This window comes from Syngnathus typhle, linkage group LG15 (genome assembly GCF_033458585.1).
Source record: "Syngnathus typhle isolate RoL2023-S1 ecotype Sweden linkage group LG15, RoL_Styp_1.0, whole genome shotgun sequence".
Taxonomy (NCBI): Eukaryota; Metazoa; Chordata; class Actinopteri; order Syngnathiformes; family Syngnathidae; genus Syngnathus; species Syngnathus typhle.
The window spans coordinates 6,057,880-6,083,913 of NC_083752.1; the positions used below are offsets into that span (position 1 = coordinate 6,057,880).

The 26,034-nt window shown below is 45.3% G+C and overlaps 1 protein-coding gene across 1 annotated transcript in view; it reads left to right on the forward strand.

Moving 5' to 3' along the window:
• The window catches only part of zbtb16a (zinc finger and BTB domain containing 16a), a 65,935-nt gene that overhangs the window by 12,048 nt on the left and 27,853 nt on the right, over positions 1–26,034 (forward strand). The window contains exon 3 of the mRNA XM_061299470.1: positions 13,934–14,031. Within this exon, the coding sequence (XP_061155454.1) occupies positions 13,934–14,031 (98 nt within the window). The remainder of the gene's footprint in view (positions 1–13,933; positions 14,032–26,034) is intronic.

Sequence of the window (26,034 nt, forward strand, 5' to 3'; positions counted from 1 at the left end):
GTATTTGTCGCAGTAGCAAGGTGAGGTTTCCACTCAGAAGACAAAAGTTGTTTCATTTGGAAAAGCGCTCTCGTAAGCGGCAGCCTCGCAGCGTCCATGGCGTAATACAGGGCGAATAAAGCGCCACGACGTTGGATTTGTTAACACGGCATTCTTGAACGCATTCTCACCACACGTCTTTTTTTCTGAACTCGATAGAAAGCAAACTCCTTCAGCGGCAAAGTGCCATTTTGACGCTGTTAAAATGAGATTTGCCTTTTGTTCACGCTACCTGAGGCATCCTTGAATGTAGTATTTTATTCAGCAGCGTCATCATTCTATACTCCAGTCCGGTGTGTGAAAAACCTTGGGGAGAAGAAAAGAAAAAAAGTTTTAAAGTACATTGTCACTCACGGCCTTGGAGTCCAGAAACCCAAATCAGAGAGTTGGAGTACGTGCATAATTGCAGCGCGATAAAGCGTTTCCTTCATATGTCATGTTTACGCTTTGTGTCGCTTTCCTCAACTGCATCACGCTACTAATTAAAGCCGTCCGGTGCCAGAAGGCAAGAATGGGTCCCAGGTATATTCTGCGAGGTCCTCTTTTTATTATTACTATTGACAAGAATGAATACAAAGAGAAACTAGTTTTGTTTCTACCGACTTGCATGCTCCCGTTGCTCATGATAACTTCAAATAGATTGTAATGCTCAATGACAAAATGTGTTTGAGTTTGACACATGCGGTTTAAGGTGTGTTTGCGTGCCAGCAGCAACTTCCTGCTTTGCGGTTTTTGATCTTATTCAGCATATGGCGCAATGTGCTCAGGCTTGCCATTAAGGAAATGATTGTGTCACACAGGAAACAGAGCATCCCTCATTCGAGCAACTCTTCGTTCATTGTTAGAACATCGGCGGCAAGTTTACTCGGATTCACCCGAGGGAGGAAGTGAAAACTACATTGTGGCCATTTTACCGATGTTCGAGATCATTTTGATGGACCGATGGAATGGTGCGGTTACATCACGCTTGGGTCGGACACTCTTTAATTTTTGGGTGCTGCTGTTTTGGTTGGCAATAATGTTCAAATGAGCTCAGTTTGGAAAAGCCAGCAATTGCATGACAATTGATTTTTGGAGTTTTGTCTCGTGGCGTGCCATCTTCCCGTGACTGGCTCACATTCATTCAGCACTTGTAGATATGTGGCAATAATGTTTCCGTTTCTGGCATTTGAGAAATGTTGACACAAGCTTAAACAGTACGCCTCTTGTTTTGCTTGCACTCAGCTTGCATTGCTTTGTATGCCATTTTTGGCAGGCACCTGCCTTCCAGACGCAAATATCAAATGGTGCAGTTTGAGCTCGGGTTTTACAAAGCACATTGCGTGCGCTCCCCGAAGGCCCAAAAAGAACAATGTGGCAAATTAGCGCAACTGGCACTCCATCCATTTCCGCATCTGTTTCCACTTGTTTTGCACGTGCAAAACTTTTGCGTGAGCCCAACTGCCAGTGTTAATCATATGTACTGTCCAGTATGCGGTAAAATGTTGGTGTCCAGCAGCTCTCTCCGAGCTGGAGATAAGCCTTGAACTCGTATGCAAACGTTTAGCCCCTCCCCCTTCGCACACATTAGCAATCAACGGCCACTTCCTTCAGAACCGGACTGACATGTTTGGAATGGATGCTTTTGCCCATGCCCATTGTCTGGCGCTCAAGCCTCGCGTGGTTTTCGGACAAAGGTCATTCATGGCGACAGCATAAAGCTCTGGCCATTAGCGCTTGATGAATGACCTGGCCTACCGGTCAAGCCTTGACCTCCCTCCCCCCCCCCCACACACTTTTGTGTTCTAATCTACTCCTTGCGAGGTGAAGATTCCAGTTGGTCAAGCTTTACTGTATGTGTTTGCCCACCAAGCGCTATTAGACGCCGCACAAATTTGCCGAGACACACATGCGTGCAAATAAGCACACAGGATGCTCTCGGTCCTTATCTCTGCTGCTTTTAGGACAGCTGTTGAGTGCAAGAGGCTGACCTCTGACCCCTCCCCACCCAGCGCCTCCTTCCCACCAAACACTAGTACAACCGGCACGACAACCCCCAACCAACCCTCAATAAATTCCTTCCCCCCTTTTTGCAAGCGTCTGCGCACCCGCTTTTAGCTTTCGATTTGTCTTGGAAACTCTCCCAATTTATTGATCCCAATAGTTTTATTGGTGCTTATTTCATATGGAAGGCAAAAGTGGATATTTAGTTCTCTTGTAGCAGCCCAGCCCCCTCTTAACTGTCTGAAAACATGTAGGGGAGGGCGGGGGGGTCTTCAGGCGAGGACCTGACAAGAGGGTCTTTACCTACTTTTCATCTCCGCTGAAACTTCTCTCTTTTTACCTTAACCCATTTGTTCTTCTACGTTTTGGGTTTCCGCCCGGGGGGCTCTCTCACTCTCTCTCTTGTCTCCACACAAGAAACAAATGTAATAGAGGAATGAACGGCGTCTGGCCAGGTGACACTTAGTAATACCAGAAAGTCCAGTTTGCACCCCAATCAATCCGCCTTTTTTTTTTCTTTCCTTTTAATTGCTTTCAGTTGTGGTTGTGCAGTTTTCAAAAATCGAACATTCAATGATGACAAAATGAGGTTAGTGATACGGATGGATCAATCGACCTTTAGTTGACTTTCGGGAGTTCTTTTAACAGACGTTGCGTAATCGGCAAAGACACACAAGCGAGGCGTCGCTTGAATAATAATGTTGCTAATACTGGAAAGTTGACTTAGCACATCAATCGATCAATGTTAGTCTAATTTAAATGCTTTTGAATATAATCTGCAAGTCTGAATATGAGCAGGTTCTCATTTTAAGTATGAAGAAGAGTGGAAAAAGTTTGAAGATTGAATTAATCAATGGTTTGAGTTGAGGGGCCAGCAAAAATGTTGGTGCACAGCCCGAAGTTTGGGTGCACTTTTAGTTCAAACATTTAAAGCCTCGGGGTTTTTTTTTCGACCTATAAGAAAAAAAATGCAATTGGGAATCAATTTGTATTTGAAGCACAAAGTAGAAATGCAAAGAAAACAGCACTCTTGACAATTGTGCCAGCTCCCGCCGGACACATTGATTGATGAATTAGCGACGCCCTTATTAGCGAATTGACCGTCTCTCTTGGTGATCAAACACGCCTGCTCTTATTAGACCTTGCTGAACATTTGGCTTGTTCCCAGAATTGAACTCGGCTCCCGCTTTCTTGAAAATGTGCACGTCAAACTCGCAGGCCTCAATTGGCTTTTTGTAGACAATTACGATTTCTTGGCGTATCCATTTTTTTATTTTTTATTACATCAGTTACCACAGAGCACCAGCAGTCACAGAAGCTAAAATTTGGAATAGTTAGAAGTCCAAAAAGAAGCCATGTTGCCGCTTTGGCCACACGGTGATTGGAAGCAGAACCCAAATTACGAATAATCGGCCCCTTGACCTTTCGCCAAACGATACCTCGGGCGTTTGCATTGTACGGGCATCCTGTGGTGACCCCGTTAACCCTCGCCCGACCCGGGAAGGAAGTAGCCGCCAATCATGCACTCGGAGTCCAAGTGACGCCTGATGGCTATCTTGGTCCTGCAAGGGTTGGGCTGTGGTGGACTGAGGACGGACCTGTATGGTTGCCGCCCTGTTCCACATGCTTTTCATACCTTCGGCTTGCAATCAGTCACAATTCAAGCAGAGAGATTCGACCAAATGTACTCTGCGTGTTCTGGTGTTCCGATTGATTATATTCTACCAGTAGTGAATTGGGTTTATTTGATTTGTCTTAAATCTTGATGCGTTTCTGTCCTTGAAAGAGAACATCAGATTCATAACCGGCCTCAAAACAAAACTGGTTTGCAAAGAGCGAGAACAATTTGTATTATAAAGCACGATTTGTAAATGGGCTCCACCTTAGCGTAAATGTCGATGGGGAGACGGGGGTCTGCGCTCCCTCCCTCCCTGATCTGTCGGCACGTATCCGCCGCTCAATCGCTCTCGCTGGGGCCGCGGCGGCTTCCCTAACAGCTCAGTATGGCTCTTCCATTAATCAAAGACACTTCCAGTGTCCCATTACAGAAACACTGCTACTCGGCCTGTCTTGAGCTGACAGCTCACCAATTCATCTTCTCTGAGGACAAAAAAAAAAAAACAAAGGTAAAAAAAAAGGGCGGGGGCATACCGTGGCTTTTACCTGTTCAAGCGCCGGGCTGTTAAGAGCTCGGGAAGACCCCTCTGAAATTGTTTTCTCTAGGTCAGGCAAACAACAAAAACGGTAAATTGCTTGTCTGGGCTTAAACGAGCCTGGGGGGGAGGTGTGTGTGTGTGTGCGTGTTTACGGCAAGGCAACCGAGGGGACAGGCGGAATAAGAAGATGGAGATGTGTTTGTTAAGAGGCGCGCCTTTGAATGACGCCCCCGGTGCGCTTTTAGCCAAACGACCCCAACGCTGTCGTGACACCTGGGCAGAGTGTCTCGCTAAGTACGCTAGCTTGCCGGCTCTCAGCACTAGCGTTTCTTTCGACAATTGATGGGGCGAGGCAATTTTATTTGAATAGCGCATTTTGCTTCATATGGTTCAAGCAGCATAATAATTTCAAAACGTGAAAAGTCCGGCCAATTTAGCAGCTGCTCCAATCAACATGTGCTCAATCTGTGAACAAGATGGCCGCCCAGTTTGATTTCCTTTCCGCCCCTGAAAAAAACAATATCGTTTTATAACCACCCAGTGTGGTGGAATGGTTTTAATTAAGATCAAATATTTGTTGTTGTTTTTTTCCTGTTTCTGTTCGAACATGAAAGGACGGTGTGGGCTGCACGCTCTTTATTTTTTTCCTTTCTCTGTTTCCCATTCCTCCCATCTCCATTTGATTGGCATAATGGGGCAAAGGCCGGTTGGCACAAAGCTGTTCCGAGGGGCAAATGGAGACATTATTACTTAACGTGTGTGTGCGTGTGTGTGTGTGTGTGTGTTGCGGCCCCACCGAGCTATTAATTACCTTCTCTGCAACGTTGCATCTGCCGCGACGGGGCCGCCGAGCAGCTTGCCAACATGAGCGCTCCCTCGCGTCCGTCTCCGCAGACCTCAGCTGCACTCTCACTGGAAGCCTTATTGGATTGCATCTACATGTATGATTGATTCAGCACCTCAAACACACACACTCGCATGCATATTTAGACAGAGTATAAAAAAAAAAAAAAAAAAAAAAAAAAAAAAAAGCAATCCCAGCTGGCACATAGTGAACAAAGCATGAACCTCGCTAAGATGCTCACTCTGTTCGAGACAGTTGGGACATTTTGTGCAGCAGATGTTTGATTTGCAATTTTGGAAGCAAAGCAAAAAAAAAAAAAAAAAAAAAGCTTTTTTTTTTTTCTTCTGTCAAAGTGGCAACAGACTGCATGAGAAGCACATTTTGATTGGATGTCAGCAAAGACAAAAAGCCCAGTGGTGAGTGTCAGACTTTCCACCCAACAAAAACCAAATATGGATACTGTAGACATGAAAGTGTATTACCGACTAAGAAATTGTGAAAATTGATTGACTAATCTCTCTTTAGGAGTAAATTTATGTGGCAACGTTGCTTTGTCTGTCGTTGCCCTGCCACCTGAGAAAGAAAAATTGTTTTGTTATTTTTGGGCCAGTGGCTAGAACAGATGAACGTGATTTCTATTCATTTCAATGGTGTGCTCCTTTTGAGCGTGCGTGACAATACAACTCACGAGTCTGTACTTTGAAACGCACCTATAAGCGGCCAGGCTATTTTGCAAAGGACGGCGTGCGATTTTGCGGCCTCCCGGCAGATGTTCTGAGAAGCTTCCAACTTTCCGAGCGGTGAGCGTGACAGTGCGAATGAACATGAATCACTAAATCGAATCATGGAGAGGAAGGCTTTGTTTTCCCTATTAATTATTAAAAGGCCCTTTTGTAAAAGTGACACATTTTGGCACATGGGAATCATGATTAATATTATGCAACAATAGTCACAATAAACTACAGTGAGAATTCAAAGTGGCTGACTGTGAGCTCATACAATTTTGAATTCTGACCACAATAAGAAGGGAAACAAGAACAATGTGTTGTAATGTAATTTAAAATCAACATTATAAGAGCCAAGTATTGGTTTGTAGTATCATAACATTGATGCTAGTTTCATTCGCTTGTCTATCACGTTTTCCATTGTTTGTTGGCAACAAGCTAATGGCGTGGCGATGAACATTTGTAAACTCAAATGTTTCGCCTCGGCCGCCCTGTTGCTGCCGCAGCGATGCTCCTCGGCGACACATATAACGAGTCCAGCGCCGTTCCACCTCCTAATAAAAGCGTTCCGCAAGCATTTAAAGCTACATTAACGTCCCGTTGGAATGAGCCACTACATTATCCGTCATGTAGTCCGTCACGGTGGCGGCGGTGGGCGTGCGAGTGTGACGCTCGCTCGCACTACCTCGGCCTCGACACCCAGACGCTACTTTTTCAATGCTGCGAGCCGGCGGCCAAAGAGCTGTCAGCACATATTTTACCCTTTCACTCGCTTGCTCTTGTAGTTTCCGTTTTTGTTAACCCCAACCCACCCCCCGAGCCCCCTCCTGCAGCTGTGTAACCTCATGTTGTGTGTAAGTGTGTGTGTGTGTGTGTACATACCATAATAGTGGCACGGCTCCAGCGCGAGGCTTTAAAAAGCGTTTATGTTGGGTATTATTAGATTTGACTTGCATCTGCTGCCGTGTTAAAGAGACGCAGTACATTAGAAAGAGGCTTGCGGTGAAAAGCTCCCCTGGCGTCTCGCCAGCGAGGCCTTCGTTCACACTCGTGCTGAAAACCGCGCCAATTTCAGAAGCTACAATGTCATGGCGGGACATATGCAATATGAAGAAAAAATATATATATATTCTTTAATAGTTTTAACATATGTTGTTCAAACTGAAAATGTTCGAACACGTTTTTAAATTCCATAGGCACTTGGATCATCCGTGTGGCTGTGGTGTTACTTGTTTCTTTTCTGCATACAAATAGTGCAGCAACACTTGTAGACAGACAGAAAATAAAGCAACCAGAAACATTTTTGGGTCTCAATCACTGTGAGTGCTATGTTTGAAGCATTGTTTTCGATTCCCAAATTGTTTCTATTTCCGTTTGGCACATTTTCTAGTCGTGATGGTGTTTTTCTCACACCTCATAGCAGAGTTGCTGATGACACCGTTTCACTTAACTAGTGTTTGATGTCGGAGTGTAAATTGCGGTTGACGTGCGGTTTCTCGTTCTTTTTTTCAGAAAACAAGAAAAGGCCGGGTTTTTTTGCGAGCCAGTTTCTTTTTTTTACCGACGCTACGTTTTGTGGCCAAATCCAAATTTCTCACATGACCATCAAGGCTGATTCAAAGCGACAAATTCTCAGCACGGACCGCCCCTTCCATTCAGCGGCTGCCGCTCAGCCGTCACACCTGCTTGCCCAACTTCCCCGCCTACATACATTAGGATGCCGCCGAGGAGGGGAGGGGGGTGGGGGGGAGCACGGCGACAAGAAAGCGCATCGTTTAGGTAGGTCAGGAGAAGAGTAGAAACTCAAAAGGAATAAAAGCAAAGTGCCGTTATGTCATATCCACAGACGGCAGGTTTGGGAAGCTCCGGGGAGGATGGGCGTGCTGCTGCTGCTGCTGCTAGAAATAGGAGCAATTGTCACGCTTCATTATCTTTGCCAAGACTGTGCCAGTCACATTGAATCATTCCCACCGGGATCAACACTTTTATTCCAAATGAAACATCAATAAAGAAACAGTTTTGGAAGTAGCGGAATTTGTCAGCTCAGGGTAGCTTTTTTTTTACACATTATCTCCCCATCTTTTTTTTTTAACACATATTTTTGTAAATCTATCCTGGTTGCGTAATGCTTTGAGAGATCTGCCCAAAAACATTTAAAAAAAAAAAATTCAGATGACAATTCCAGACAAGTAAGCGTGTTTGCATGGGCAACGAGACACCGACGCGGTCGGAATGTTGAGCGACGGCCAGTCAACATCTGGGAAGCGGCACAAGCAAGGCTTATTGTATTAATTTTTTTTTTTATATTTAGTGATTAAAATGATATGAGGTTGAATTGGTCACCTGCAGGATGCCAACAAGTTTATTTTTTTGTATGGGAGTCGTAAATGTGTTGACATGATTTGTCGAGTGATGCAACAAGGTGAAATGCAAATCTTCCATCTGCGGCGCTTCCATCTTTACGACTCGGCAGATTTCGAAGCCATTACTGTGTTTAACTCCGATTAGCGCAGCTTTTGCCGCCTTTTTTTCTTCGTCGTCTTCATTTATAATTGAAAGAGATTGTTGCACATCCCTATCAAATGGCCAACTGTGCGGAATTTATTTGGAATGACGAAACATGAATGTTCCAATGAATGCAAGAGTATAACATTTTTTAGAAGTCGAATTCAACTAAACTGTCCTCGGCGGTACTTTTGAGCAGCGCTTGTGGAAAAGTGGCATTCAAACTAAAATAATCTAGCACACGGCAAACTGTCAGGTTATTTTTAAATCCTGTGGCGCTCCCCCTCCCACTTCTGCCGCCTTTGACTCTTGTTTTGACACTGCGCCTTTAGGGAATCTCCCCAGACAAAACTTTTCCACCAAGGTCAAAACTTTGATGTGCCGTCATTTTCATCTTACCTAGGCGCCGCAATCTGCATTTAGCGCGTCGTCTTCTTTTTTTTTTTCCCCTCTCTCTCTCTCTCTCTCTGTCTCCCATCTTGCCTGTGTTTTATTGATGTAACAGGTGCTTAGCGCGACAGACAGCGGCAGTCAAAATAATGTGCTGTGTTTGGCTTTCAGGCTGCCAGCTAAACTTAGATATCTTTGAGGTTTTTCTGCCACTTGATGGAAGGTGATGCCACTGCATTATGCATGAGGCGAGAAGGGAACACTTTGTCTGGCTGCTTTTTATAGGCGCTTCCATTCCACACGCACAGAAACGTATATATTTTTTTTTCATATATACATTTCTATGCATGCCGGAGTTTCTCAGATCAGACAAAATGTGCGGAGGCAACATGAAAAATTGCAGCTCTGATACTTCAAGTCAGCGAGGTTTGGCTTTAACAAAACTATTTTTTATACATGTGCTGTCTTACTTACTGCCGTGTATCTATTAAGGTCTCAAAATGGAAAATCTGGGCCAATGTGATTTTTTTTTTTCACCCTCTTTATCTTTATTTAACCATCCTTTTTGAAAAAGAGCAACTTTTTCATACATTGCTCATGAATCAGTGTGAAACTGGCATTTGTTGGATTTCTATATAAAAAAGAAATTGGAGGGGTTGCCCCATGCCTCCCCCTACAGTTCTAGTTAAGTGTAATTGATCTTATTTGATCACAAACTGATCAGATCAAAGTAAGAGTAAATGGCAACTCTAATTTGAGGGAATTTTTAATAAAGTTGCTTTTTTTCTTCTTTTTAAATCTTAATTTTACATTCTTTTTATTATCTTTAATATTTAAAATCAGTGACAGTGGAGGAGGCTTGTTTAGTGTTTGAAATGAATAAAGCAGCATCTTGTGTTTCTCTGACCTCCCTCGGCCTGCAGGCTTCCGGAATTTGTGCTTGTGTGGTGGCACAAAGTCGTTGATATGTACGGGAGAACTCTGAGGGGATAAACAGCGGCGTTACGACAGCCCGCCTGATATATTTTGACTGAGCGCAGACACAGGAAATTGGGAGCAGGGTAAAATGATAGAAAAGGAGCGTTTCTTTTTTTTTTTTGTACCGATTCTCCAGACAGCCACAAAATGGAGCCATGTAAATGTTAGCGACTGCGGTAGACGGCGCGCGAGTGTGTGTCTGCAACAAATCGATGAGGTGTCACTTTTGTCCCTGTTCTTTTGTATCATTAAGTGCGGCCTATAATCGAGTTACATTCAGACAGCTTTTTTCTTCCCCCCCCCCTAAGATGCTAATTGGTCATCCACCCCTAATGGACCAGAAAAAAAATAAACCTCTTAAAACTAATAATCAATAATGGGCAACATTGCAATCAGACATTAGCATTAGCATCTAAATCAGGGGTGTCAAACTTATTTTTGTCGCGGGCCGCATCATAGTCATGGTTTCCTTCAAAGGGCCATTGAATTTGCCAACCCAAATAAATGTCTGAATGTCTCAAATTATATATAGTGTACAGTACTCAACAAACTAGTGAATGACTAGATGAATAACTAGTTTTCAAAACAGAGACTAAGAAAAACTGTTAACATATTTTAAACATATGAATGGTAATAAAAATTGCTAGCAATAGATCTATTTTTTAAAAGTGAAAATAATTAGTAATTTTAATATCAACATATGAATTTGATGTACAATTTGTCTTCGCGGGCCACATAAAATGATGTGGCGGGCCGTATCTGGCCCCCGGGCCTTGAGTTTGACACTACTTCAAATAGATTGTAATGCTCAATGACAAAATGTGTGTAATCAGGCGAAGGATTGTTGCCGCAAGCGAGATATCAGCAATGTCAAAATAAACTTAAATCCACTTTGTACATGTTTTTCGCTAGGAAGTGTGTCAAATCTTCAGTTTGATGTCATTCTTATTTTGTAAGCTAATTTTGCGATGGCTTAAAAACAATCATTCTAAGAAGAAGGCCTTTTTTCGGGGGACGGTAGAAGAAGAAAAGAAGTCAATTTCCTTCCAGGATGCTAACATCCCTAAAGCACGAGTTCCATTCTTGCCGCAATTATGCTTTCTTTTTCTTCTGGGCCGCCGAATGAATTAACAAACAAGTAGGCCGGTGCGCCGCAGCAGCCCGGCTTCAATTTACCGCCTCTTATCAATTGGCTGGCTACCCTTTTATCTTTTAGTGTTTTCTTCTTCTCTCCATCTCAAGCCGCACATCCCTCTGTTCTGTTTTCTCTCTTTCTCACTCTCTCTCTACCGCAGCTTTTTATTTACGAACGTCATTCCAGGTAGTTTTATCGCTGCCTTCAAGGAAGCGCCGGATGCGGGAGAAAAATAAGAGGATGGACGGAAGATAGAGAGCAACACTTTCAAGGCCGCGACAAGAGAGGGGCAAAAAAGGCTTGGCAATCACTTCAGAATTTTTGCCGGCTCAAGTTTAGGCAGGAGTACTATTTGTATTGTTTTGTTTTTTGACCCTTTCTTTGTGTGCATCCTAGCGAGCCGTTTTGTTTACCGCTCTAATGTGAAAAAAATACCAGCCACGGGTCCTTTTATTTATTTCACCCACAGCGGCAGTAATATACGACCAGACGAGTCCACCGGCAAAATTGGGAGACAGGCAAAAAAAAAAAAATTCCAAGGGGTGGCAAGCTGTTACGACTCCATAACGCAATTCGCATTTGGAGCGCCGGCGTTTTAGTTTTACGAGGACGTGATTAGCATATGTTTTGTTGACATCAATTTGAAATTTACGGCGCTTGTCAAAAGTGAGTGTCGGACAAAGTCGATTATTAAGCTGGCAAATGGCCTGAGAGAGTTTTATGCGGACTTCCTTAATGGCTGCAGTCAGTCTGTTTCAAATCACCCGCACGCGCACACACAAGCACTAATCATGCATTTCAGAAAGCCGGCACTTAGAAAAGCGACTGGAGCGTGAGTGCGGGCGGGCGGGCGGGCGTATATCTCTGAGCAGAATCATGAGCTGTGACAATTTACTATCCTTTTACATCTCGTTAAACTTTGCCGCGGTGATCAATCGCGTGACGCGGCGGTGGCGATGGATGATGCTCCAGTCTGTAAGCGGGTATAAAATGCTTGTTAAAAGTTGGCCAAGTGTGTGAAGTGGGACTAAACAAATCTCAGGACGCACTGTATGAAACCTTTTATCCGACTGGCTGTCAAAATGGAGACTGTGCAGGATGATCGCTTCGAAAAGGTTTTTGCCAAATGTGACTATCTAATTTGAAGTCGAGTGGAATTTGACACAATAGACTTGGCGACACACACACATTGCTGCATGGCACGGTTCCCAATTGGAGTGGCCTTAATAAGACCATCCATACCTTATCAGTTGTGTGTCTGGGCGACACAATAGTCAGATTGAGAGGCCACACAAAAGGCCTTTGAAAGGCTTTGTGCGTCTTGTGTGTTGCGCTTTACCGCTTAAGTGTGTTTTTTTCTTATCTTGGCAAAAGTGTGTACTTCACCTATGATCCTTAACGGGAGAGGGAGGGGGGGGGGGGGAAATCTGTCCTTTGTCCGCTGCCTTTTGTCCAGCACGTCGCTCGTTGGCGAATTTGTGTTGTGCCGACGGACATTTTGTCAAAGGGAATGGGAGTCATTTGGATTCAATCCGTCTTAAGACTTTGACATCCGTCGGGCTCCTTTTAAGATGGATGAACTCCACCAGAGTTCCAAATTGTAAACTACACAAACATGGATTCTGTCTCTTTAAGGCCTTCCTCTCTCTCTCTCTCGTAATGAACCTGCCTAATGGTGACACACTGATTTATCTTTGAAAGAACAACATTCCGTACGGGACAAGCATGACACGGCGTGCCTTGCGGTACACCACATGCTATTCAAAAAAGGGAGCAGAGCGTTTTCTTGATGAATGTTAGCATGATGCTATGCCGGACGGCAAATAAACCCAACCCTTCTTGTTGTCGGAGGAAATGACTTCCAGTACAGGAGCTGCTGTACAGCTTGACGGGATAAGGTCACGCACCTTGGCAACGTAGCCTAGCCTCGCTAGATTGCTATTGATTCGTCCAATTACGCGTATGAGCGACTGGTGCCCGGACACAATCGTTCTTAGTCCCTGAATCTCATGGGGGCCGAAAAATTGCGCCTTTTCCACAAACACGGAACGGTTATGCTTCTGAGCCGCGTGTCAGTTCACCGAAGTCGAAGAGTGTCCATTTGCATTCGACGCGTGACATCCATCAGTCATGTTTTTTGGAGCGGCACCGCCACCGCCTGCTTGGGTTTGGTTGAAAGATGGATGGCTGTCATCTCCCCACCCGAGCTGAGTGGATCGCTTATCAAGGGCGTTGCTTGTCCTCGGGAATTTGCCGGGGTGATGGCTCACCGGAAGGAGCCCGCCACTTCATTTTTAGTTGACATTTTTGGACATTTTGTCTGGGAAGGCGCTCGCCAGCCGCAACGGGTACATCCGACGAGGCGCTGTACCCAAAAATGGGAAAATCATCCAGATGAAATCTATAAATTAGCCTTTTAACAGCACGTAGCAGACACAATGATCTTCTCAGTCGTCATCTCGACTGCTCGCCGTCGTCTCCAATATGACGACGCTGAAAGAGTCAAGTGATCAGACTTTGCTATGGTTTATCTTAAAGGATCAAGTCTCGAATGTGTTAACTGCGCCGATAATCAAAGCTGTGTGTGTGCGCGAGGTGTTTTTGAAGATCTCTCCGGACTGGAGGCGACTGTGTGGCAATTGGTGTCACCTTAATTGCTTTAGAGCACTTTCAGATATCTCTCAAGAGTTTTACTGGCTTTGTTCCAAGCCCCAGGCAGGCAGGCTCTTTGAGAGTTTCCTAACGGAGCCCCTTTGGCGACTTTGTGTGTTGTCACATGTTATTTAGTTAGCTAACCTTCAAGGCCTTCTCGATCAAATATTGACCCCTGGTCGCGTCTGACCTTGGGAGCTTAAACTGTTACAGCTTAATGCCGCCGCCGCCGACCCTGCCGCCTATCGGATTCCTCTCGTGGGCGTCGAGCGCTAATCAAAAGTGGCCCGGAGAAGTGTTGAATAAATCTTTTCCGTTTGGCTTTATGGCTCCTTTGCCATCTGCAGCTCGTTGGATGTGGGGAGTTAATAACGCCTGGTGTTATTTACAGTGCACACTTGGGAGGGGGGGGGGGGGGTTCGCTGCGGGAAAGCTAGCTAGCGCGATGGCGAGCCGACGCGGAAGCATCCCATGTCGCCCGAGGTGAGGTCCTGACGCATTTTTGCTCTTTGTGATTGCTCCACAGGAAGATACACAGCGGAATGAAGACCTACGGCTGTGAGTTGTGCGGGAAGAGCTTCCTGGACAGCCTCCGTCTCCGCATGCATCTGCTCTCTCATTCAGGTAAGCAAATCAAAGCGAGCTAAAGGCCGCGACTGCTGGAACTTTGAGTCCAACTTTGTCACATTTTATGATGGACCTTCAAAAGAAAGCAAAGCACGTCATAATTTCGCCAAAGTTGTGGTAGGCACATTTTGACTGTCAACAGGTGAACAATGAAGCGCACACGGTGTCATTTCTTTCGTCTCAACCGGCAGCGTGTTAGGGCAAACTTTTCTTTTCAGCCAGCCAGCTAGCAGCAAGCGGAGTTTTTCTGCTGATGAAAAAGGCGCGAACGGCGCAGACAGGCGACAGTTAGGAAGATTCTTTGATCGTTTTTCTTGTATACTTTTCTCTGACTCTCGCTCTTTTTTCCGCCTCCACCGCTTTCTGACTTTCAAGGCTTTTTCTCGTCTCCATTTTTACTCTCTGTGTAATGATGACACTTTGCCGAGTCCCAAATGCCGCCGCCGCCGCCATCATCATCCTTCAAGCTCGCTTCACAGGCGACAGAATATCAGAGCGATGAAGTGGGTGAGCGGAGGAGCTCTTTGGTATGCGACGGCTGTTTCACCAAGCAACACCGCCGCTCGCTCAGTCGCTCGCTGTCTTCTCCCTCCCGCCTCGCCGCGCCCCTCCCCGCCGCTCTCTCTTTGTGTCTGTCTAGGTCGGTCTGTCCGTCTTTCCGTCTGTCTCCATCTTCTCGCTTACCCGTCTGGTTGTGGCTAAACGATGCCCGTCTATCTGCCTCTCTGCCTTCGGACCCGTCTGCTTTCCTGCCCGTCTGTCTGTCTACCTGTCTGTCTGTGTTTGTCTGTGTGCACGCACAGGTTGTTTGTAGACATTTGGCCGGTGTCCCGTCTGGGCTGCGTGCCACCGCTGAGGGAGGAGAGGTTACAGTACAGTATGTACAGTCTACCGTGTGCCAGCTTGTTTAGATTTTTTTTTTTTTTCTTCCACTCCCGGCTTGTTCTGTCTGCGCTCGTAATGTTATTGAGTTATGACGTCCACCTGAGAGTTTGCGTTTTATCTCATTCTAATTGCAGAGCTTGCAAAATGTCTCCACTTGTTGAAGAGATTACCTTTGCATGATGATTGTCACCACTTGTTAGTGTGAACCTGCAAAGTTCTCCAAATGTTCCACAACTCTTCCTTCATTTGGCCCCTGGTTGTACTCACCACCACCACCACAAGAAAACAAACTAGTGCCTGAAAAGATTCACGTTAAAGCTAATAGATATAACGTTCGCAATTTTAGCAGCATTTGTAATGTTTGGCAAACTGTTTGCGACTTCCTCGGCTTCTGCCAAACGAAGTCAGTGTTGAAATGTTCCATAAATATTCCTTTTGTTTTGTTTGGTTGGCAAAATAACCTTTTTTTTTTTCTCTCTCTTTTCTCCAAACCACACTAACCAGATCCTTGTTTTATTCAGTGTTACATAATAAGATCAGCAGATTGTCTGCTGGCAACAACCAGAGAGACCAAATGGCATTGGAACGCCAGAGTACTTCAACATGGGCCATGAGGGATCCCATTAATCTTCAGTTTGTCGATAATTTAAGATTTTATCGTTTGGCTTATCCTGAATTTACAATATTTTCAAAATAATGTAAAAAAAAAAAAGAATTTGAATATTATTTTAGTGAAATCGGGAGGCTTCAAAAAGAGGTTGAATTCTACTTTCTCAAAAAAAGAAGATACGTCTTTGTCTGACACTTCCACGCCCGTCGGTCTGTCTGACTTTTTTGCGCTTGTGGCAGCGGCTCGGCATTTCTGGCACGCCGCCGCGCCGCTCTTCTCTTCCCTCACGCTGATGACGACACATTTGTGCCGGCAGGTCTGGATGTTCTGCCAGCATACCAGAATTTATGATCGCTCGCAGATGTGAGTCCAGGAACACACTGTACTGTACCCAAACCCAGAAATTAATGAAACTTGTCTGCCTTCCAGGCCACAAATTCAGAAATGTGTGTATGTGTGTGAGCGAGGGAGAGAGTGAGGCCGAGTGGCGGGGGAAAGAAAAGTCCATCTATTAAAAGCAAGTTGCGGAAAAAGAAATAGTTCCAAAGAAAAATGAAAGTACAGCCAGAGGGCAGTTTGTACGTTGGCTTTTTTCGGGGAAGGAGGTGCTGCATTTGATAAGGCATTTGCGCACACACACGCCAAAAAGTACGAGATGTTTTCCCCCCGGGAATTCATTGCTTCTTCCGACGATCCACAAAGTGATTTAAAATGAACACAATTCCAATAACTTACATTTTCAAGATTTTTAAAGCAAGGTGCCCACCAGTAATGAATAATATTTGACTATTTTCACGTGAAGACCATCACAGCACAGCATATTCCAGCCCCCTCTCGGCTCATCAGTGCGGCACTAATACTCGAATCTCTGCAGAGGATGAAGAATAGCTGCAAGTATTGTTTGTTGGATTTTCTATCGATACGTGCAGCTGCCTAGTTTGTGCTCAGTTTGTTGTTTAACGGGATGTGGCGCCGCTTTCAGCATTAGCATTAAGCTAGCGCACAGCTAAGCTTTTATGGATGTTAGTGTTGTGCCGATAAATGCAATAATTGTTGTTGATTTTTGACGGGAGCTGATGTAGCTTTAAATCTTTTTTGGGGGGGGAAGGTTGCTAAGTAGCAAGCAGGCCTTTGCCTGGTTTAATGGGCCTGATTTGGTATGCCGCACTGAAGCCAGGTCTTATTTTTGTATGCGAGACAAGTTTTTTGGATGAAGAGTGATTGCCCAAACATCTGCGTGTCAACCAAAGGCTGTCTCTCCCCCCTCTCCCCTTCTCATTTTTTGTATCTCTTTCTCTCTTTTCAGTTTTTTTTTTGGGTTCGATACTGAGCGGGTTTTTTTATGTGTCCTCGCTGTACAGTACACTGTGTGCCTTCTGCTCAAAACAAGAACACAAGTCGATTAAATTCTGGATTCGCTTCATCATCCCTCCCTCCGTCAGCCCAGCTGCTTTGTTGTTGTCAATGTCTAATGCGTGCGTGTGCGTGTGTGCGAGTGTGCGTGCGTGCACGTGTGTGTGTGCGTGCGGTCAAAGTCGATTATTGCCAAAAGCTTGCCAATTAATTGGAATGATACTGACTATATAGAAGGCACACAACAACAAACAGAAATGCAAGCAGACAGGACGGAAAGCAAATTCCCGAGTCATTTCTTTGGCCGCCATTTTCCCCAAAACCAAAAAAGTTACGGAATAGTTAGGAAATGACTTAAGCTCAGCAAATGCCACAGTGGATCAAAGCTCATTTGCATAAAGTAACCCGCTGGCCGTTTTGATGAAAGGTGGTGGAGAAAGTTGCATTCGCCTCAAAATGTGATTAGTTTGAAATGTCTCTCCGAAAATCAGCCTCTGGAAAGAAAATAGTGGCAAACAATTGGGTGGCTGATTTTCTTGTTCTTGTTTTAAACAACCATGGGCCGGCCGTAGTAATGGCACATTACATCAAGAAACAATGCAAGAGTGACTTCCTGTTCTTTTGTGAGATGCCCTGGCCTGGATAGACGTCCCTTGAGTTTGGGGCTTTTTTAGACGAGTGTGCATGTGTGCGTGTGAGTCTGTGTGTCTTGCATCGGCACAACACAAATCCATACTAGCCACGGGCTCCTCGCCAATCTATTTTCTGCTCAGCTGGTTTTAAATGAAGTTATTATGACTCATTAAAATGCCCACAAGCTTGTGGAAGTTGGCCAATTACCATTTAAATTTAGCCTCCTGCTCCCGCAAACCTTATCTGAGTCCCCGTACTCGCCAACCGGCCGGCCGCTCGGCTCTCATCACCACTGTCGCCGCCGCTGCATCTTCCTTTCTCGCTCTCTTTCTTTCTTTTCACGGAGTGTGTGTGTGTGTGCATTTGTCATGCATGCAGAAACGGCATTAAATAACCTCCAAACATTCACTGGCGCAAACCCTGAGAGGGAAGGTTATGTCGATTTGAATGATCCAAGGAAATATAGTTTGTGCTTATCATAACAAAACCAGAACACAAAAAGCTGGAGAATTAAAGTAATTCATTACTGCTTCCTATTTTCCAAAACATTATGGGACGCCACTCGAGTAAAGTCTTTCATGAGAAATGCAAAACGTATTGCTAAGCCTAGGTAAAACATTTTTCAACATTTCACCGAACAAAGTCGTTGCACATTAACACAGGCAAGTCGTTGACATTTATTTTGATGAGCGAGCGAAGGAGCCGCAGGCCCGCCCGGTGTCACATGTCCGCCGTGTCTTGTAAACTTGCCACATAGGTTGTCATCGTCGCATGGCTTGGAGGGAAAAAAGAAAATCGGCCTGGAAGCTGGCTCACAGTTGAAGCTTGTCCTTGTAATGATATAACTCACTGTCATACCTCCTCCACATCCTCACACACACACACACAAAGGCGCGCTATATGTATTAGATTGTCGACATGGCCGTTTTCTTGTAATGAAGCTCCGGCATGCGCTGACACGGCCACAAATGCGAGGCGCTCGTGTTTGACAAGTCTCCCATTGTGCGGTGACATGGCACATGCTGTCGGGATTGCATGCCCGTCACCTATGGACGAGCATAGCCACGGAATTTTAGTTCAGCGGAAAATGTTGATTTTGTTTTGTCTGAATATTCCATTGTTTTCAGTCGGATACCAACATTTTATGATGCTGCGAAGTACCGAACCTAGGTACCGATAGCGGCCTTATTTTGAGCTTTTACCACGGAAGCAGATACCAGTATCAGTCGCCCTCTTGTGGCCATTTTACGATTAGGAACTAGAAATTAGAAGAATAGAAAATTGCCATTCATTAAGGAAAATTTATTTATTCGCATGTATAGGTCTTTCTTTCAAATGATCTTTCACTTTGGGGTTAGCTTTCAAAAGTACCATTGGTATCGATACTTGGTATCGGACTTCCACTGTGTCACTTTTTTTTTCTTTTAATCATTTTGCATGCTAAAATCCGTTTTCCAATTTTGACCGAAAAGGCCTTAATGCGAATCCCAGTTGTGACAGCAAGCAGCGATAAAAGTAAATATTCTCCCAGGCGCTTCCCTGTTATGATCCCGTTATGTAAGCCGCTCGATCGCTCTGGGAAACTTCCTCGATCAATTTTCGCAGCGCAGATTAGACCGCTTATGAATTCCATTCTCCTTTTTGAAACGCTCTTTATTTTTTTTTAGGGGGGGGGGGGAGCAAAGATCTGCCTGTGGCACTTTCATGTGAGGGAAAAGTGAAAGGAAACGACGACGACGGGAAGATAAAAGCGCTCCCATAGACATCTGGAAGTAGCTAGGACACATAAGGATCGCTTTTAATGCCACTAATTCCACTGGGAGGCGAGACATAAAAGACGGCATCGCCGATATCCTGTTATAACTGTTGAAAACAAGCAAGTGGCCGCAGAATACTAATACGCTGGCTTGCTCTGTCACAAGGACACACGCTTTAATGTGGCCCTAAACAGCCTCTCTTGAAGTTTATTTTTTTTTGGGAGCCTTAAGAAAGGGGAGCCGGGCGGCTTTTAATGCATTTGCACCTCTGAATGGAGCAAGGGGGGGCAACCTGTGGCATATAGGGCCAGACAAAACATTTAAAGCCAAGCAAAAATCATTAAAAAAAAAAAAAAAAAGACAATTGATGTTCTAAATAATCTTTGAACAAAAAAAGAAAAAGAAAAAAAACATGGATTCTTTATCCTCTGTGAAGAAAAGAAAGTGGCATTCCGGCCCCTTAAACACAAGTTGTGTCGCATGAAATAAATTGAGTGCACGGAGTAAATAATCCTTAAATGACCAAATAAAATCAACTTTAATTTTCTATTTTTGTTTTCCCCTGCATGTTAATCCGGGTAAAGTAACAGCAGGGGGGAGAGAGAGAAAAAAATCCCTACTCAGGACATGTTGAACCCTCTGAACCTTGGAGTCACCCACCGTTTGGCCTAGTTCTGCATCAGCTGATCGTAGACACACATTCACACACTCAAACATACACACGCTGCGCTCTAGCATGCTTTTGGCTGCCCGCCAAGTCCTGTCATCGCTTCTACAGTATCACTTCTGCTGTATTTATATCCAGAGGCCCGTGCTGCAAGGCGCAAAAGAGGATGTGGAAAGTGTTTGAGCTGCAGGTTGCACTTCCTCGTGCAAGCTTACAAGAAGCTTGACTTTATCGAGAGACGCTTATGGTGTCATGTGCTAAGTCAATGAGTTGACTTTCAAAAGACCCCCCCCCCCCTACCCCCACGGGACCTTTGAAAAACACATATAGCGTGCAGATCACTTAGAAATCGTACTCCAGCAGCTGCACAATCAAAGTGTCGTTTCAAAACATTTTTGTCTCTCTATTAACTGGCGTACGCAACATTCCACGTCGAGTTCATTTTGGAAGGGTCAAGTCAAATAAAGACAAATATTGGCGTATGATCATAAAAGCAAGTTAATGATTGAACATCCTAAAGCAATAACGCTAAATCATTTACCTAGCTCTTATTATCTTTTTCAAGTGCAACAAGTCCAGAAAAACTGGCAAATTTCAAGAATGAACCAAATGAATGAAGTGCAGATGGTGAAATGTTAACTGCCATGGAAACAGTGAATGAGGCTGCCAAACTTTGAACCTGAACTTAATTTGAAAAAAGCATTGGTATATCTAAATTGAAGGTTCCCACCGAGAAAATACAATCCTCCCTTCCCCCTAACTTTAAGATGACTTCATGTAAAAGGACTCAGCATGGCGTCCTAACACGAGCTTGATGACGACCGCTAAATAGTTTCCCTCGATTAGATTTGATTTGAGCGTTTGAAAGGCGCACGTGTTCCCTTTTTATGTGGAACACTGTGAAACAGCGGATTCCCAACAAAACAAACATGCACCTGAGAGCTGTAAAAAAATACAAAAGGCACTTTTGACAGATTTGCGCTCTTCCCTCCTTTTCCAATCACTTTTATCACCCAAGTGTACAACGGGAAAATGTACAGCTCACTTTGCTCTTAGGCGGAGGCGGCCTTAATAAACTCTGTGTTGCGGTGCCTTTGACAATGTGTGACTTGAAAGCAGGAAATAATGGGCCCTAAACAGTAAATCTTTACAGGTTATTGAGCGGGCTAGGTGAGGGACTTGTTGCTAATAATGGCGAGTCGTTGCGAGGGGCTCGCTGCTGTCTGACCGCATTACTTCTTGGCTGCTTTGACCGTTTCGTTTCACTGTATACGGAAAAAAAAAAAAAAAGTAACAGTACTTGGGGCTTTGGTCCCCTCAGTGTCGGCCAAGAATGCTCCAGCAAACAAAGCTGTGAAAGCCTCGTGAGAGGTTTTTAATGAGCGCCAGCCAGGAAGCTCTTGTTACACCGCTAAAAGTCCCCCAAGCTGGCAACCCAACCTCCCTGCTACTGTCTCCCATCGGCCAAGTGAATTTATTCTAAACATTCTAAAGGCCTGACCCCCCACCCCACCCCCAAGCCAACTGAGCTTACCCCACCTCATCTTTTGCTCTGTTTAAGACGCATTACCGGGCCCGTAAAGGTGATGCCGCATACCCGCCCAGCCCAACCGGCCAGCTGCCGGCTCGAGAAACATTCTGCGGCGGTCACGCTGGGAGGCAAAGTTCACAAATTGGTCAGGAGGCTCGGGTAGAACCAGGTGTGCAAAATATATTTGGCAGCTCAGCGCGAAGCAACTAGTCGATGTGTCAAAATCGTATTTTCACGTGAGCCTCGCTGAAAATTTCCCAAAATATGCGGGTATGTAAAAAAAAAATGCCATTCATGTGCGCACACGTATTCCCTGGGAAGCCCACCCACCCTGGTGCGGCCCGCTTCTATTAATACCAGCGGGCCCCGGGGCCACTAGGGCGCCTAACTTACTTCCTGCCCTTCACACCAGGACAGCGGCCGGGGGTGCTTTGGTTTTAGCTTGCTCTCCGCGTCCAGCTCTTGTTTCCTTCCTTCCTTCACATACACAACAATAAACACGCGCAGGCGTGTTCGCGTACGACAGCAGTTGTGTGCAAAGGGGGGGGGGGGTGCTGGAAAGCTGAGCTGAAAACACATGGCACCTTTCACCTTTCGTCAGGCCCAGCAGATATTGAAGCGGGGGTTGGAACATTTGCTCAGTGTCTGGCAAGCAGTACCTCCACGCACTTTATCTTTTACAACTTGGACTGGATTTATTTTGTCCTCTTTGCTCAGGTCGGTCAGGTTAGCAGGAGACGTTCCAGTCAGGTCCCAAATGCAACATAATACTCAAACATAGCAGGCCATTTAACGACTTTAAACATTCTGCCTTGTGTTGCTTTGGTTTTTGAAGCTTAGCATTGTTCATCTTACATTGAAGTTTGGTAGCAATCAGATCAAATCTTTGTCGGACTCTCAAAAGTAGTCAAAATGACCGGAAAATGACAGTCAACCAAAATGGCCGACTTCCCGTCTTTTCGTGCACAGGTTCTCTTTGAGTGATGAATATGGCCACCAAATATTGTGTTGATGAAAATCCAAATTCGAAAAAGACATTTGAAGCAAGATTTCAGAGCGGCCCTGAGATGCCCCCGAGGGCTGAAAATCTCCGGAAACGGTTGCGCCATTCAGCGAATAGTGCGTGCGTGTGTGTCTTATACGAAAAACAAATTGGTTTCCAGGCAAACTGGATTAAGAGCCATCATTTAAAAGAACAAGGGCTCGTCGCAATCGGATGTCATCCATTTTTGAACACGGCCTCCCGTACAAATGCATGAGTCAATATTTGTGTGGAGACATCCCCATGCCTGGCGCAACAGACTGTAAAGCTGTCAGGAGCGACCTGAATATTCCGTCTGAGTGGCGCTTTCCCTTTGATTTCTTCTTCCTCTCAGCGCCGACAAGTCATCCAAGCGCGTTTGTGCCGCTTTTGACGGGCTCGTCTCCGCCACCCCCTCCCTCCCCCACCCGCCCTGGAAACGATCCCCCTCCCCAACAGATTATTTCCACTTATCTATTACACTGTTTGCTCCCAACATTTCATTGGTGACTGATGGTTGTCTGTAGGCGAAGGGAAAGGAGCTTTCCTGTAGATTTGCCTTTAATAAGCTCGTCCTTGCAGAAGTGATTTACTCCAGCTCAGCAAACATTTAGTTCAGTCTGTTTGGTCCACTGCTTGTCTGCTTACCACACACACACACACACATGCTGTTTACACTATTAAAAGTCACTGGCTGTGATATTACTTGTCCAGTCGGCGTAATTAGCCTTTTTTTCATTTCCTACTTAGCCTTGCCGCCTTCCCAAACAGGACTGCCGAGCCCGTCCTCCTTTGCATGGGTAGCGGGTCACAAAAGTGTTTTGTTTTTTTCTCAAAAGCTAACAAGAAAGTGAAAAAATGAGTTCAAAATTGGCCTTGGGTGAAAAATTGGAGGGTTGGAAAACCATAAAGACAAAAAAAAATATGTTTGGAAATAAAGCATGTGTAGCAATCAATGCAGAAGCAGAAGAGAAATCTCTTTTGTGTAGAAATGACAACACACACGAGCATGGAACGCTAACTCAGACGATGGCGGCGGAATGTTTGCCATGGCCTACTTTGCATCGCTACAAGCGGCGACAGGCTCCCTCGCTCTGATGTTTAATTCATCTTTGATGAAAGATTCCGTTTGGACTGGCACTCGCTCCCCAAGGAGGGCAACTGTTGCAAACAATCGTACCTGTGACGCCAACTAGGTTGGAACAACAAGTGGCAAATGGTGCTGTGCTGTGTCTGTCACACACACACACACACGCACACATACACAAAATCTCCAACCTTAAATAGCACGAGGCTGCGGAATGCACTCGCTAGCAATCAGGACAATGCGCTATTGCGGCGGGAATTTGACTCCTCACATTGTCATGTTTCCTATCCAGTTCTCACAGAACCGTTGCAGAGCTTACCAGGCAACCAAAAAAACAAAAAAGCATTCAAGAATCATAAAAGTTTGCTCAGTTTGCACAAACAAAGTCCCTCGCTAATCGTGGCGCGGGTTAACCGCACCGAAAAACGCTGACTGGTAATTTAGCAGCCAAAATCGTCGGAAGACGTTATATCACTCCGTGGGCCCGATGGCCTTGTTCTCCTTTTTTGAGGCAGATTTTTATGAAATAACAACAGAGCTCGCTTGTGCAACAGCTCTTTGAGGAGGAAGTGAAACAGGAAGTGGTTTTTCACGCCGCTCGACAACATCTGATCGTCACTGCGTTCCGACCGCGCGTGGAGAAGAGCAGCTAGCGTGTGCTTTGTGTACTTTCAAAATACCCCGATCATGAGCATCCCAAAATGTGTAACATTATTCCGAGTTTGAAGAAAGCCTGCAGTTGAATGTAGGAAAGTAAAAAGAAACTTTGTTAGAGTGGTATCGCCAACTACTGGCCTGGCGTGCATATTACAGTATTTTTGGGGGGAGGGGGTCAGGTTTGTCGAAACATGAATCCGTTTTAACGTTCTTGCTATTTTAAAGAAAATCATTTGGGTATATTTCTGCAAATATAAAGGTTTTGAACATTGAATTCGATTATTCAAATGAAAATGTAGGCACAAAAAGCTTAATTGAATTTTAGACCATCCACCAACCAACACCTTTCAATTTGATCGTCTGCCATCTCTCTTCCTGAAGACAGGCAATCAAATGAATTGAGAATACATCCACATGTTGTCTGTATGGACACGTAATGTTGTTTTTCCTCTTTCATTCTCAGCTTGCTTAGAAGTGATGAATTCAAGTTGATCAATGTGCCCGCCCGCATAAGAGAGAAAGGAAGCAATGGTGGATTCATTGGCCCTCAGCGGCCATGAGATCAACCTGTGTGATTGCACCGCGCCGCTTTCAGGTGTCAACTTTGTGTGAGAAGAGAGAATTAATCAGGTTTGAAAAAAATAAAAGAGAAAAGAAAAAATGGCAGCCGGGGCTTTCCAGAGGCACGACGTCTATGGTATTGTAAAAGCCAGGTCATTTGTAGTAAATCAGTTTGGCTTTTAAAAGCCAGACCCAGTCTAGCGGGAGGCCACGAGGCATGTGCTAAATGGCCCAGGCACGGCACGGGGCGGGCGGGAGGTACTTTAGTGCGGGCCGTGCCCCCTGCGTGTGCCACCCGCCCATAAATTGCGTCCACCCACCCGCCCAGTGCATGCCTTCAAGGAGGATCAACTTGTGCGAGGTCACGGCAGGGCACCAAGGAAGGGGGCAGAGAGGGTGAAGCCAAGGTACACACCGCCCGGGCCAAGCGCTCCCTTGTCACTTTTTAGCCCGCTAGGCGCTAACGGCGGCATTAGCGACTTTCACTGCCAAATGAAAGCGATAAATCTCCAGATCCCCTTTTGATGGCCAGCCGGCCAACTCTTACGACGTGAACTAAGGGGGTGCACATCAGCCGTTATCCGTGTCTGGAGTGTTCTATAGCCCAGCCAACAAAAGGGGGGACCATCCTTCTGCTGTCGGAATGATTGAAAGGAAACGCGCTAAAATGGGCTACGATCTGGACCCTGAGTTCCTAACAATGAGTATTTGATGGCTCAAAAGCGTAACTTATTCTCTCCTGGAAACGATTGCGGGTCGGGATGGCCGATACACGTATCGTATCGGGATCATATTTCAGTCTATCGGGTCCTTGTGACAGCGGCCCATAACATCCCAAAGCGACCTCTTGTGGCCGTTGTGCTAGCAAGAGGAGGTATCGGAAGGAGCTGCACAGGTCTGAAATTGTTGTTCCGTTTTCGGTTTTGGCGTGACGATTTAGTGTTGCCCTAGTTTCTACTGTTTTGCGTGACAGGATGTTATTTAAGTTCTAATTCATGCCAACGTGTTCCTGATGTAGCGTTGATTAAGTTTGTAATCATTGTGCGTGTGAAAAGAGCTCGACTGTGACACGTCTCCGTCTTATGGGACTAGCTCAAAGTAAGTGAGCGCCATTGACGTTGGCGTGCTCAAGCAAATGCACGCTTGTCCTCGTGCGCTGCGTCATTTGGCTAGCGTCCCTCCCATTCCCTCCGTGTCTTGCTCACTGAAGGTTAAGTGGCTGTTAATCCGCCATATGC